A 14,561-nucleotide genomic window follows, 5' to 3' on the forward strand; every position below is an offset into this window, starting at 1 on the left:
AACATTCCCCCAACCCCGAGCATCTGGACTTCATTTATCTTAGTAAACTTAGGGTAAGAAGAACAGAATCTTAGATTTGGATATACTCTGAAGACTTAATAGATTCTATAGTAAGGCAGAGTGGTGCTGCATGTCTGTAATCCCAGCACTCAGCAGACCGAAGGAGGAGGTTTCTGAGTTCAGGCATCTGGACTACATAACAGACTCTAGCTTGGCATCATGTAACAAAACCCTGTCTCAACCAATTGTATTGAGTTCTAAATTTCAACAACCAATAAGCACGTCTAGTAATTGATGGATGAATTGTTTTCTGCTTAACCCTTTCTGTGCATCCCTGTGGTCTTGCTTCTCCTGCTCTATTGCCTAGGTAATTAATTCCTTTGTTTCTTCTAGGCATGAATTGTGATTAGAATAAAGTTGGGCAATGCTATATACTATTATTTGGCCTCTTTGTGCCTTCTGATATCCAGTCATTATTGAATACATAATGCCCACTTGTTGTTTTCCCCAAAATGACTCCTTGGCATTTGGGATATAAGAAAATCTGCAGGACTCAGTGGGACTCATAGTCTGGAGTAGAAACATCACATATGTGTTTTAGAACAAGCATAACTGCACGACTATTTTCACATTGCTTAAAGAAGTATGTCTGTGTTAGTGTGCACATGCATACAGAAATGGACATTCCCGGAGTTCCATCTCCAGGAGATAACTGTTGCTGACAGCTTGTTTTGCGTCTAATTTAGCTTTTCCCTTCTCCTTACCACATACAACACTTCAGGGCATTTTATTGTGACAAGCCCAAGGTTCAGGAGTAAGTATTTCTGAGACCAGAAGTGATGTAAAAGTTTTTTTTAAAGATTTATTTATTTATTATGTATACAACATTCTGCCTCAATGTATGCCCACACGCCAGAGGAGGGCGCCAGATCTCAGTACAGATGGTTGTGAGCCACCATGTGGTTGCTAGGAATTGAACTCAGGACCTCTGGAGGAGCAGCCAGTGCTCTTAACCTCTGAGCCATCTCTCCAGCCCTGATGTAAAAGTTTTAAGGAAGAATATAACTTGTGAACAGAAACACAGGCAAATTCTCAGAAGGAGACAGTTGTTCTGCTCAGAGGGCACAGGATGCTTTAATAGCATTTAAGAGAATCTACCTGGAGAGGTGACTTGGTGGCAGAAGCCATGTGGTAGCCTCTGGAAACAGTGCACAAATGTCTTGAAAATGGATCTCCTTATGGGGGGGGGGGCTCTTTGGAGAATCCCGCCCACCTGGCAAGGACTCGTTGAGACCCCTCTGCTGACCCTGGGGAGCTCTTGAGCTGCAGGCCTTCCTAACTCTGGCTATGTTTATTATTCCTATGGCAATTCTCAGTGTTGCTCTGTCAGTTTTGACTGTGGCTGAATTGACTTGGAACAAAAACTGATAATTTAATAAAGTTTCTTCAAGGAAATTAAGCATATTTGCAGTCTATCACAGGAACCAGTTCCTTTGGCTGCCACTGGCTGTCTTTACATTCATCCTGAGTAAGCTGGAGGAACTCACTACGGTTAATGATTCTTGCTTACTTAACTGTTCTAAAAAAAGAGATAACTATATTACAAGAACTTAAGAACTTGGGAGACAGTTTCCTAAAAGATGATATTAAAAACTTATAAGAACTTATTATAAGGAACATATAAAAAAAGATAAAAGACATGAAAGGTTTGACATCTCTCTGGTGCCAGGGCATTATGGCTAGATATTTTTTATTCAGTGCCAAAATATCAATAAAGGAATCTAAAACTCCCAGTTCCTTTGGAAGTAGAAGTACAAGTGGAGAATGCTTGGAAGAATAAAAACTTGATCCCAACGGTTAAGAGTCAGGTATTAATCATTACCATTCAGAAAATGTATAAATAATAGGATTACAACTGCTGTTCAAATAAAAGTGATATACAGATCATTTAGAAATTGACTTGCACATAAATAATATTCTAAGTATGGTACCACACTCTCAGCTGACTACAAATATATAAAAGTATCATAATAACTAGTCATAGGGCTTAAATGTCTCTTGTTTTTTGGTTTTTCGAGACAGGGTTTCTCTGTAGCTTTGGGGCCTGTCCTGGAACTAGCTCTTGTAGACCAGGCTGGTCTCGAACTCACAGAGATCCGCCTGCCTCTGCCTCCCGAGTGCTGGGATTAAAGGCGTGCGCCACCGCCGCCCGGCTTGTCTCTTGTTTTTGTAACCACATGATTGCCAGCCTGGGTACAATATTAATAAGATGTGCCTGGCTAGATAGAATCATTTGGCTTGAAATATAAAATTAATGCTTAGATACAGGGTAAAGTCAGTGACAACAAGGGAGTGTGGAAGAGGAAAAGCAACTAAAGTGGGCAAATGTTAACAATTCTTGGAAAGTGATTAAAGAAAAGGGAATGGAACCCGCTGCTGCTGGCGCGTGCTAGAACTTGTATAAATAAAGACAGCGCGAGCTATTTGGGGCTATCTGTTTGAAAGACAACCAGTGGTCTTCATTTTTCGCCCACTTCACACCTCAACACTCTGTTGGAGCTGGACTCCAGCAGCTCAGCAGCTGATAGCACTGGCTGTTCTTGCAGAGGACCTGCGTCTGATTCCCAAAGCAACATAGAGAAAGCACCCACATGACAGCTCACAACAGTGTAACTCCAGCCCAAGGGGTCAGAGACCTTCTGCAGCACCAGGTACATACCTGATACACAGGCAAAATGCCCATACACATAAAAATAAATAAATCTTATTAGGCTTAAAATAATGATAAAACTTACCTGGTCTTGTGTCATGGGTGCTTGAGTGGTGGGTGTTGTGTTTGGTAGTAGGCGAGCTGCCCACTGTCTTGTTGGGCAGCACATTCTAACCCTGCTTGCCCTTCCTGAGGGTGTTCATGAGTCATCAGGTTAGGCTCTCATTGTTTGTGTAAGTCATCACTGACTCCCTGGCTCCGCCAGCCCCAGTAGTTTGGGTTTGACTGTTAGAGCGTGGGGGTGGAGTTTGCTGTTTGTTTTACTTTCAGTTTTGGCCTTTTGGTCCCTAGTTAAGTGTGTCCTTCTGTATTCGTTATGACTTACATTTCTGCAGCATATCCACAGTTTTTTGAATGATTTCATTTTAGATTTTATCTTTTGGTTGTTCTGGGGTAGAACCCAAGGCTTTTTGACAGTGAATGCTTTTCCACTGAGCTGTATCCTGGCCCTGCATAATTTAAAAATGGGTTCCTTATGTGTATGCAACGTGTGCGAGGGTAAAAAACTGAATAAATACAGATTGTTTGTAATCTGCTGTCTGTTTTTCTATATAAGACATGTCTTTTGGAGTGGAGAGCTGGCCCAGTGGGTAAGAGCTCTTGCTGCTCTTGCAGAGGACCTAAGTCTTGTTCACAGCACCCATGTTGAGGGGTTCACAGTTTCTTGTAACTAGTGCCAGGAATCTGGTATTCCCTTTTGGCCTCCATGGGCATTGCATGTGGTACACATCCAGACAGGCACGCATGCATATACATTAATTAAAAAGAAACAAGAAAATTCTTTTTTTTGTTTGTTTTTTGAGACAAGTTTTCTCTATGTTGCTTTGGAGCCTGTCCTGGAACTCTCTCTGTAGACCAGGCTGGCCTTCCTTCAAGCTCATAGAGATCCTACAGCCTCTGCCTCCTGAGTGCTAGGATTAGGATTAAAGATGTGCATCACTACCACCTGGCTAAGAAAATTTCTTAAAATTACCAGAGACATGAATTATTATGCTAGTGGCTTGAGAACACTTTGAGTTTTTTACATTTTACTTCACTATTGGTGAAGATAGTTATATTCACAATGTCTCCTAGTTTACTTTTCCCTCCTGTCTAAAGTAAGCAAAATAATTGGAAGCTGACTGTCTTTAATCAAAGTGGAGTGCAGGAGATTCCCACCTTGGCATGAAAGTTCACTTCCGAATGTATTAGGAAGCTTACACAGTCATATGGAAAAGAGGAGGAGGCGCCTTTGGGAGGGTACATTCCTGCAAATGCAGTATGTTCAGTTAGGGTCATAGTTTAAGGGGAAAATGTGGCAGAAAGGGACACCCCATCTGTATTGGGTGATATTGTAAAGGTAGGGGGGAAGTGGCTTCTCTGGGTGCTTGTGAGCCCACGTCACAAATGCTCAAAGGCATGGGACCTTGCTGGTTGATTTTGGTGTTCATTCTCAACTGCTGACAGCTGTGGCCCGGGGTCAGCACGTCAGTCTTTAGGGACGCTTCCTCGGGGTCTGCTCATGGCTCCCACATGTGACTGAGGAAACTGAGGTTTCCTTATTAATAGAAGAAGTTAGAACTGGACTCAAGAGGAAGCTCAAGGGTATTTTTACTAGAGTTTCAGAGAAATTAAAGGACAGGTTAGGTGACAGTCCTGGTAACTGCCAGGAGAGACAGAGAAAACGTAATGATTTTAGCCTTGGCCATATCAATCCAGTTTTCACTCAGTTTAACTTCAAAAATCCCCATAGTCTTGAACAGTCTCAGCATTGTTCAGTTGCCCCAAATCAAAGCATTGAAACCTATTAAATATAACAAAAGAATAGCAGTGGTTGGTCTGGAAGAAAACTGACATGGGCCTGATGTGGAATCAGAGAGCTTATTAAGAAAGGAAAAAGCACTCCTAAGAATGGCATTGGGTTAGCAAGCTGAGGGAAGAACCCCCAATGTCAAATGTAGATATTTATGTATAATTTAAACATTCTTCATCTGAAACAATCAGCTGTTGTTATATTTCATATCTTGCTTTTAGGAAAAGAAGAAAGATGAAGCTCCTCAGACTTCTGTTGTAGTTTCCCTTCCAGAGACTTCTAGAGAGCAGGAAATCCCGTCTCTAGCTTGTGAACTCAAGGCAGATGATCTGAAAGTGTCGGCTGATTCCCAGCTCCACAAGGATGGCAGTGGACGGAACGAAGGTGAAATGTTTGATACACCACTCACCTCCTTGACTGTAGGCGAAGAAGGTGAAATGTTTGATATACCACTCACCTCCTTGACTGTAGGTGAAGAAGGCTCGCTAATACTTGACACAGAGGACCTGAAACAAAGTGCAGAGATCGGAGCCCACGATGGAGATGGTGAAATCAAGTTGAAGGTCGACCCTGGAGACAATGTTATAACTAAAGTTGAACCTTCCAAGAACTTTACAGAGACCGAGGAAAGCACACTGATGCAACATGGACCTTCAGAAAGCACACCACAGTCTGGTTTCCCCTGTACTCAGCAGGAAATGGGAAGTTTACAAGTCAGAGAAACTCAGACCAGGAAAGAAGATGAAGAAGCCCTTAGTTCAAAGCTGCTTCAGATTGCTAGCTCACATACTTCTTATGAAGCCAAAGAAGTTCCTCAGCCACCCAGAGTGAAGAAACTGTATCCTGAGTTGCCATCTGAAATTGTGGAAGTACCAGCTTTGGTGGTTGTGAAGCCCTTGCTCTGCAGTGAGCGACTCTACCCAGAACTCCCATCTCCTCCAGAACTAGTACCATTTACTAAAGAACAGCTAAAACTCTTGGAGCCTGGTTCATGGCTGGAAAATGTTGAGTCATATGTAGAAGAATTTGACAGCATTGCTCATCAGGACAGGCATGAGTTTTATGAGTTGCTTCTGAACTACTCACGATGCAGGAAGCAGTTGCTGTTGGCTGAGGCCGAGCTGCTCACTTTGATGTCTGATTGCCAAAACGCCAAAAGTCGACTGTGGAGCTTTAAGGATGAACAAATGGCTGTACAGGTATTTTGGCTGTGTATGTCAAGCTTCTCAGCCTGGGGAATTGGTAGCTGAGCTGCCTTTCCTCCGGTGCTGTTTAGGATGTCTCTGTGTTAAACCTACCCAGCCCTGGCTCCATCAGTCCAGGAATCCCAAGGTAAAATGGCCACGGGGCAGGCATTAACGTGTAGGCGAGGGCTGAGTAGGATAGTGGTCAGAGGAGGAGCACCTGCCGCGTCTAGAGGGAAAGCAGCTCTTGCCATCTAGCTGACTGATGTATGATGTCATGTGTTGACTTGCTACATCTTGGGATTTTTCAAGAGAGGCAGGAATGTGTTTTTTTGCATGAAGATTCTAACTGAGAGTGTTAGCAACTAACTAAATACAAATATATGCAGATGGGGCTGGAGAGATGGTTCAGAGGTTAAGAGCATTGCCTGCTCTTCCAAAGGTCCTGAGTTCAATTCCCAATAACCACATGGTGGCTCACAACCATCTGTAATGGGGTCTGGTGCCCTCTTCTGGCCTGCAGGCATACACACAGACAGAATATTGTATACATAATAAATAAACAAACAAATAAACAAATATATGCAGATATATATGCTTCTACACACAGTCTAAGCCAGCAGCTGTGTCTCAAGGTAAAATTCAGCCATGCAGTGTTAGTTTTAGATTTTGGTATAAGGCTACAAGTGTGCAGTGAGTAGAGAGAGGATAAGAAAGTAGGAAGCTCATTAAGTGTGACACCCTCTGGAGGTCAGAGTTGCCTTTTATTAAGGGAGGGATGGCAAATAAGAGAAGGCCATTTTTGACGTTTGGCATTGAAGGAAAGCTGGAAGAGATACTGGTGACACATGATTTGCTGGCCCCTACCTTTCATTGTGCAGAGCCTTGTATATCTTTTTGTAGATTCTGTGGAAAGAGACACATTTGGAAATACTGAGAAAGAAAGGGAGGGTAGAGAAAAAGCCCAGTGGAGAAATAAGAGCACATGCTGCTCTTGCAAAGGACTGGTGTGATTCCCAGCATGCATGTTCGCAGCTTGTAACAAGTAACTCCACTTCCAGGGGATCCGTTGCCCTCTTCTGACCTTCATGGGCAGCCAGATGTGCATTTGGTACACATACAGTCATGCAGATGAAAACGAAAATGAAACAAAATGAAAAACAAAATGAAAATGAAAAGAAAATGAAAGGATAGACTCTAAGTATGGTGGGAGAAATTTATGTAATGGAGAAGGATTCCTTTCCAGAAAGAATGAGGTAGATCTAGAGGTGTTTCGGAGACTGTAGTTGAGGGATAGCACATTAGTCTTGGTAATTTTAGCATAGAAAGTAAGATGCCAGTTGTGAGTTTTAGGGACAAATGTTACTGCTTCCATGCTGACCTTGCTGGGGCACTCTCCACGGAACTTGTCATGTATTTGTGGTTGGCAGTGTTCTCTGACTCATGGCCGTTATTTGCCTGTATTGTTTTGTATGCATAGAGTTGGGCCCTCACTGTGATTATAAGCTTCTCAAAAATGGCGCTGAAGCCTGTGTCTTCCACCTGCTGCCTGGCTGCGTCAGGTGCAGCTGGTTTCATGTTTCCTCCTTTATCTGCTGGTAGGGTATCTGCGCAGATCAAGTGAAAGTTTATGGTCATCACCACTACCAGAGAGTAGAGATGAATGAAAGTGTTCTGGGAGAATTGAAGAAGCTGTTTGATGCCAAATCTGAGCACCTCCACCAGACACTGGCCCTTCACTCTTACACTTCTGTGCTCTCGAGGCTGCAGGTGGAGTCGTACATCTACACGCTGCTCAATAGCTCAGCTGCTCTGAGGTCTTTAGCAGTTTCCCAGCAAGACCAAGGTGCGTAAACAGTGAGTTTTCTCTTATACCTGACTGTGGAAAAGAACTGAGGGTGACTGTGAGTCAGCTGTGTGAGCCGACTGGATACTAATTGGGTTCACAAGTATCATTGTGTATTTTTTCCTTGCTGCCCCATCCGCAGTGTTTACTGACATTTCTTGGTTCTGGCATCTTCAGCATCCTGAGGTCTTCATGGTAACTTAGGCTTCATGTTCTCAGCCTTATTTGATGGCTCCACAATGCCTCTCTGCAGGGAATTTGACTTTGCCCATATTGTCCAGCCTTACCCTGCAGCTTTGAGGAACCTTGGAGCAAGACACATGGTCCCCTTACTGTTCCACGTACTGTGGACAGTGGCACTGAGTTCCCCCAGCCGGAAATAGAGCGTGACCCACTTCTCTCAATATACTTGCCTGATGCTTGTTTACCAGGAAGGAACACTTTCAGGGCATTCTCAGTTTAGGCTCGACCTTTTAAATATACACGCATTTTCACAAGTTGGAGCGTTGAATGTTTAGGGCCTTGCCCTCCGTGTGTCCTGCCCTCCCAGTGCAGAACCCGAGGCTTCTCCAGCACTGCTCTGTCTTCAGCTTTGAACTCGCCCCTTTCCTGGCTAACCCACATATTGTTCATGTCTTTCTGCTCCCCTTGTTTCTTTCTTTCCTCGTAGACCTGGGTAAGAAAAGTGAGCACTAGCCATGCTGTAACTTTAATAACTGCCTGTCTTGAGATTTTTTTTCCTCCAAACAAATTATTCTGTAATTTTGGGTAGGATGGTCAAGATATTCTTTGCCAGGATATCACAGGAATAATCTCTGTCCCAGTTCCCAATAGAGTTCTTGCTTAGCTCTATGGTGGTTTGAAAGATAATGGCCCCCCCCCCCAAAACATTGGCACTATTAAAAGGTGAGGCTTTTTTGGAGTAGGTGTGGTCTTTTTGGAGGAAGTGTGTCACTGTGGGAGTATACTTTGAGTCTCCTATACTCAGGCTATTCCCAGTGTCTCAGTTCGCTTCCTGTTGCCTTCTGATCAAGATGTACCCAGTACCATGTCTGCTTTTATGCTGCCATGCTCCCCGCCATGATGATAATGAACTGAACCTCTGAACTGTAAGCTGCCACCTCAGCTAAATGTTTTCTTTTGTAAGAGTTGCTGTGGTCATGGCGTCTCTTCACAGCAATGAAAACACTAAGACAAGCTCCAAAACACTTCATGAGCCAAGCCCTCATTGTCTGTATCTCTCTAAACACTCTGGTCTTCCAAACTCTCAGCAGAATGGCCCATTGAGCTCTGCTTACATCAGCTCAGGACTTGTTCAGCCCATAGCTCTAAACTCTTCTATGTTTATCCAACACAGTAGTTTCAAAGGCATAAGGACCACATGTCAATCTTGTTACAGCAGCCCCACTCCTTCGTGATGTCTCTTTGTGTTACTGCTCTTCCGACAAGAGACATCTTAAGGCAGAAGTGTTTGCTTTGACTCAGTTCAGTAGGACGTAGTCCCTCAAGGGAGGACATCATGACAGCAGGAGCACCCTCAGTCAGGAAGTGAACAGCCTCTTTGGGTTTTTATCTGAACTAAATGTTTTACACTTTTTGGTTTCTTTGCTTTAAGTGGAGAAGCTAAAAGTACCCAGTACCATTAGGAGCTCTCAGCTAAGCCTTTCGTCTTTGCAGGCTCTAAACTGACAGGCAGCATTCCCTCTGACGTGTGTCAGCTGAAGGAGTGCATCAGCGTCTTGTTCATGTTCACCAGGAGAGTGAGTGAGGATGCCCAGTTCCACGAGGACATCCTTCTCTGGCTGCAGAAGCTGGTAAGGGAACAGCTGCAGGCAAGGAGGACTTTCATTGCTTGGGTAACCTAAGAATAATTTCTTATTTTGTGTTTCATATTTCTTTATTCTATAGCTTTTCCAGTTAATTCATTTAATGAGTTAATGACTTTTCTTGGATGATGACATATGGTTACAAGTTATTTGTCTTGTTACGTTGTGTGTCTATTGAGCTCTGGCTTCCAGGTCAGGAGGAAATACAGAGGGAGGTGAAGACTGACTGCTGACTCACCACGTGCCTACTCATATTTGATGATAAACTTAGTGATGCTTAACATGAGAAGAAGAAGGAAAATTGAGGTGTTTTACAGAGAAGACCTATGTCTGGGCACTCTAGAAAGGTTGCATGCACCCCCAGCTCACTGCATGCATGAGTTTATTAAATTAGTGAAAATACGAGTCTTTTCTTGTTCAGGTATCAGTGTTACAAAGAGTTGGCTGTCCAGGAGATCACTTCTTCCTCCTCAACCACATTCTTCGGTGCCCAGCTGGCGTCAGTAAGTGGGCTGTTCCTTTCATTCAGGTATGATGATCTTTTGATTCTGGGGGTGTGGTGGGTATTTTTATTAGTTTTCCTTAAGAACTGTCTAAAACAACCCATCCCCCAAAGACCTAGTCGAGTGCTATTTAAATAAAAATGTAAAAGACATATATTTCTATTACTTGTATACTCTGTGTGTCTGCATGGACTTATGTGCACAGTATCTATGTAGGTTTCTGCAGAGGCTAGAAGGCATTGATGTGTAACTGGACTTAAAAGTGGTTGTGAGCTTCCTGATCTGGGTGCAGGGAACCAAACCCTCCCCTCTCTCTTGGGGGGCAGTGAATGCTCTTAACCACTGAGCCCTCTCCCTGGTTCTCTCAATAAAGCCTTTAAACCAGGAGTACATGTGTATAGGGTTCTGGGTCATCACAGGTGAAGAGAATTGCACAGAATTGCAAAAGTTCAGCTGCAGCCCAGCTTGGTAGGCTCACAAGTGTTTAGTTGAATTTGGTAAGGTTTGAGTAGGACAGCTTTCCTGTAGCAATCACCACAACTCTAATGGATCTCACAGTACAGTTGGTACTAGCACAGCAGGGAGATCTTTGGTCTTTTAGCAGCTTGCGTACACTTAGCAGTTGACCATATGGTTTATAGTTTCTCCTATGCCAAGCCCCCTTTGGCCATTTTTATTATTCCTAGCCAACGCTCAGATAGCAGGAACCAAAATGTATGTCAAATTCAACTCAACTCCTTCATATTTTCTTTAATATTTCTGGTGGTGTGGAGCATAAGTCACTCCGATGATGATGAGGAGGATGTTTTGTTTTTCTTGGTTTAAAGCAGCTGTGCTGTGCTCCAACAGCTGCTGCAGGTGTTTGACATCAGCCACTCATCCTCTGCTCTGTAGTATGCAGGTAACGGTTCCAGCTGTGCCTTGTGCTTTGGCGCAGGTGTCAGGCTTGGCTTTGTCCTCTGACTAGCATCTTGCTTATTCGATACGTGTAAACCAGCATGAGCTGGTTTTCTTCAGTATGCTTTTTTTTTTATTTTCTGATTTCAGATCAAAGTGTTGAATAACCCTTCAGGGGTCTTTCATTTTATGCAGTCCCTTGCCCTGCTGATGTCTCCTGTCAAGTAAGTGTGGAAGAGCCTTGAAAAATAGAAATTGAATACTCTATCAAAGTGTTGGTTTTCTTAACTGCCCACATCCAGAGAGAACTGCTAAGGGAAGTGTTGGCATTCTAGAATTTAACACTGCAGATTTTCTTTGGGTTTGATACTCCTGTCCCAAGGTGGTACATCTAGCTGCTTATTAACCTTTCTCGTGCCCTCCCCTTTTTAGTGGGTTTGTCTCTCATTGTGTGTCATTGTGAAAGGTGCCACAGACTGAGAGATGGTGTCTTCCCTAGACTGGAGGGGGATCTGGTGTGCGTGTTGAACCGTGGAGCCGTGAGGACTGCCAAGGAGTTAGTGTGCAGTAAAGAGCTGAGCAGTCGGAGACAGGTCCACGTGGATGAGTCGGCTTCCAGGAGTGGGTTGGATGTCATTAGCTAGGGGCTGGGGAGAAGAGTGTGAGCAAAGGCCCTGATCCAGGGTTGCAGAGGGCTGGGGTGTAGATAGCTGAAAGTCATGGGTGGAGACTGGAGGGTAGAAGGCCTTGAAATCAAAGCTGGAGGATCTACACTTGATATGGCTTGGCCTGTGAACAAGTGAGAGGTTTTCGAACAGGGAGCAAAACTTAGTCAAGGAAGATTAGGCCAGGGGTGGTGAGACATGCCTGTTATCACTGCGCCCCAGAGCTTGTGACTGTTTGGAGGATCTTCAGTTCAAGGTCAACTTGGGCTACACCAAAAGCGGGGGTGGGGGTTGCTTTGGATAGACAGTGAACTGGAGACAAAATAGTATGTACTTTTTCATTGCTTCATTGATGGCTGCAGGCATTTATGCCTCTCCTGCCTCAGGATCCCAACCGGCCACACAGCAAAAGGGCTGGCATGTTTTTGATCCTGGGAGGATGCAGAGCCTGCTTGTTGGTGACCCTGACACTGTTACTGTCAGCTAACCCGCCTCGGGGCCTGTTGACTAGGGTCAGTATTGGAGATAGAATGTGGGAACTAGCCACCTCTTCCTGGGAAATGAGTTAGTAGCTGATTAAAGCAGAGAGGGACTGTGTTACTCCTGACTCTAGACCTGTGTGTGCCCAGAGACCAGGAGGGCGTCCATAGCAGAAATACAAAGAAGGGCTGTTCTTTTGTTGTTTTTGTGTTTTTTTTTTTAAGATTTATTTATTAAATATACAGTGCCCTGCCTGCATGTATGCCTACGCACCAGAAGATGGCACAATATCTCATTACAGATGGTTGTGAGTCACCATGTGGTTGCTGGGAATTGAACTCATGCTTTTTGTTTGCTGGGAATCGAACGCATGACCCCAGAAAGAGCAGCTAATACTCTTAACCTCTGAGCTAACTCTCCAGCCCCCAAGGAGGGCTGTTTTATACATAAGAAAAATGAAAGTTTCTGACAACATGCAAGTGACACATATCAATGGACACCTGGGGAAAGGGAAATATCTGGACTTCAGAGCTGGAGTCTGTAGGAGGTTTCTGTCTAAAGAGAGAAGTGGATGGGTACTTATTCACAGGGAACTGCAGATGTGGTCCAAGAGGAAATTGTTCTGGTTACATTGCTCATCAGGTGGAACAGCCACTTGGACAGTCCTGTCGCTCTTTCTCTGGCCTCCATCCTTCACTGCCTGCACGCAGAGGCCGCTCCTGAGCAGGGAGGCAATGTCTGACTGGGCGTGTTTGCCAACAGCCTCTCTATCAACTGCATAATACCTTTTTATTTTTGATAAGATACATTTTTAATCATGGGCACTTGTATGTGTCAGGATATACACATATACAGTATGTGTGAGTGTGGGTGCCCATGGAGGCCAAAAGAGGGCTCTGGATCCCATGGACCTGGGGCTGCAGGTAGTTGTGAGCTGCCTGATGTGAATGCTAGCTTGTGCAAGAACAGCAAGTACTCTTCACCATGTGGACCAGATCTAGAACTTGTTATCATCAATTCAAGGCTGACCTTGAACTCAGAGCGATCTGCCTGCCTCTGCCTTCTCAGTACTGGGATTTAAAGCTAAGCACTGTTATTCCTGGTCTTAGTTCTTCTTTTTTGATCATTTAAGCCATTTGGCGCCTGGGCTGATTACTGACTTTTCCTTAGCCTAGGTGATCCAAACGTGCTCGTATCAGACTTTCTATGTCCATGTGGTCAGATTCTTGTCTGTTGTCTTTTAGAAATCGAGCAGAGTTTATGTGCCACATGAAGCCCAGTGAGTGCAGGCCATCATCTTCAGGGCCTGGATCTGGGAACTGGACACTCGTAGATGAAGGAGGAGAAGAGGTAACTTGTGTCTGCAGTGTTCCCTTTAATCAATTTAGAGCTCTGCTTACATGCAAAACATTGTTCTAAGCACTTTCTTGTAAATCTCGATTGTCCCAGTGACCCTATGAGGGGTAATGTTGAGACCTCTTTTACAGACAGGGGCAACACATGTGTAAAGGAAGGATACTTGTTTCAGGTCCTGTGGTCATTAAATGTAAAACCTCTAAGGCACGTTCCCGAGCCAGTAGCCCACCCTGATGTCCTTTGTAGATGTGTCCAGATGGCAGAAGCTGGAACTGGAAAATGGGGTAGAGTGATGCTTTGTGAAATGTATATTAAGGTTTTATTTTGCACAGTAACAGGTTCCTGGGACTAGGATCTCACAGATGACCTTCTCTGAATAATTTTGATGAAAATCTAATGAATATAAAAAAATCTAGCTTCTCAAGACAATTTTAAAAAAAAAATTTAAGATAACTCTTGTTAATTTTCTTTCCTGCACAAGTGATTAGTGGTTTTTTTTTTTTTTTTTTTTTTTTTTTTTTTTTTTTTTTTTTTTTTTTGAGACAGGGCTTCTCTGTAGCTTTGGAGCCTGTCTTGGAACTAGCTCTTATAGACAAGGCTGGCCTCGAACTCACAGAGATCCACCTGCCTCTCTTCCCAGTGCTGGGATTAAAGATGTGTGCCACCTCTGCCCATCTTGAGTGGTGTATATTTAAGGGATTTTTCTTCTGCTCATTAGAAGTTCATGGGCCTGTTTCTGGCTGAGCCCCTGATTTGGCCAGCACAGAGCCTCAGCAGGTAAAGGCCCTTGCCATCAGATGTAATTCGTCTCAAACCCTAATTTTATGTTCTAAGATGCTCACTAAAATCCTTTGTCTGAGGAACAGAAACTGGACAGCAGTCCCCAAAGTGACCCTCATGCTGCTGTGGGGATCATGTTGATGAATTGCACCAGGGCCCATTCAGGGACGAGTGCTCCCATTCAGGGACGGTGCTTGTCTTGTTCTTTATCCCTTCTGATGGCTTGTAGCAGGTAGCCAGATGGTGGGAAGTGATGTGGGCATGCAAACACTTGTGGGAAAACTGAGTTTCTCAGGAGCTAATATAAATTCTCTTTGGAAGACTGTAATGAAACAATGGTTTTTGTTTGTTCATTCTTTGCTTTTCACTAACACGGTCTTTCTTTAAAATAGTCTTTTTTTTTTAAATCTTTTTATTTTTGATGGGTTCCCTGAAGTTAACCCCAGAGACAGATTCTACAGC

The 14,561-nt window shown here is 43.9% G+C and overlaps 1 protein-coding gene across 3 annotated transcripts in view; it reads left to right on the forward strand.

Moving 5' to 3' along the window:
- Nucleotides 1-14,561, forward strand: part of Epg5 (ectopic P-granules autophagy protein 5 homolog) — an 89,721-nt gene that overhangs the window by 3,560 nt on the left and 71,600 nt on the right. For all 3 annotated transcript variants that reach the window (XM_038329696.1, XM_038329697.1, XM_038329698.1), the window contains exons 2-7: nucleotides 4,784-5,761; nucleotides 7,349-7,592; nucleotides 9,270-9,406; nucleotides 9,840-9,947; nucleotides 10,969-11,042; nucleotides 13,208-13,313. In XM_038329696.1, the coding sequence (XP_038185624.1) occupies nucleotides 4,784-5,761; nucleotides 7,349-7,592; nucleotides 9,270-9,406; nucleotides 9,840-9,947; nucleotides 10,969-11,042; nucleotides 13,208-13,313 (1,647 nt within the window). The remainder of the gene's footprint in view (nucleotides 1-4,783; nucleotides 5,762-7,348; nucleotides 7,593-9,269; nucleotides 9,407-9,839; nucleotides 9,948-10,968; nucleotides 11,043-13,207; nucleotides 13,314-14,561) is intronic.

Source organism: Arvicola amphibius, chromosome 5, assembly GCF_903992535.2.
Source record: "Arvicola amphibius chromosome 5, mArvAmp1.2, whole genome shotgun sequence".
Taxonomy (NCBI): domain Eukaryota; kingdom Metazoa; phylum Chordata; class Mammalia; order Rodentia; family Cricetidae; genus Arvicola; species Arvicola amphibius.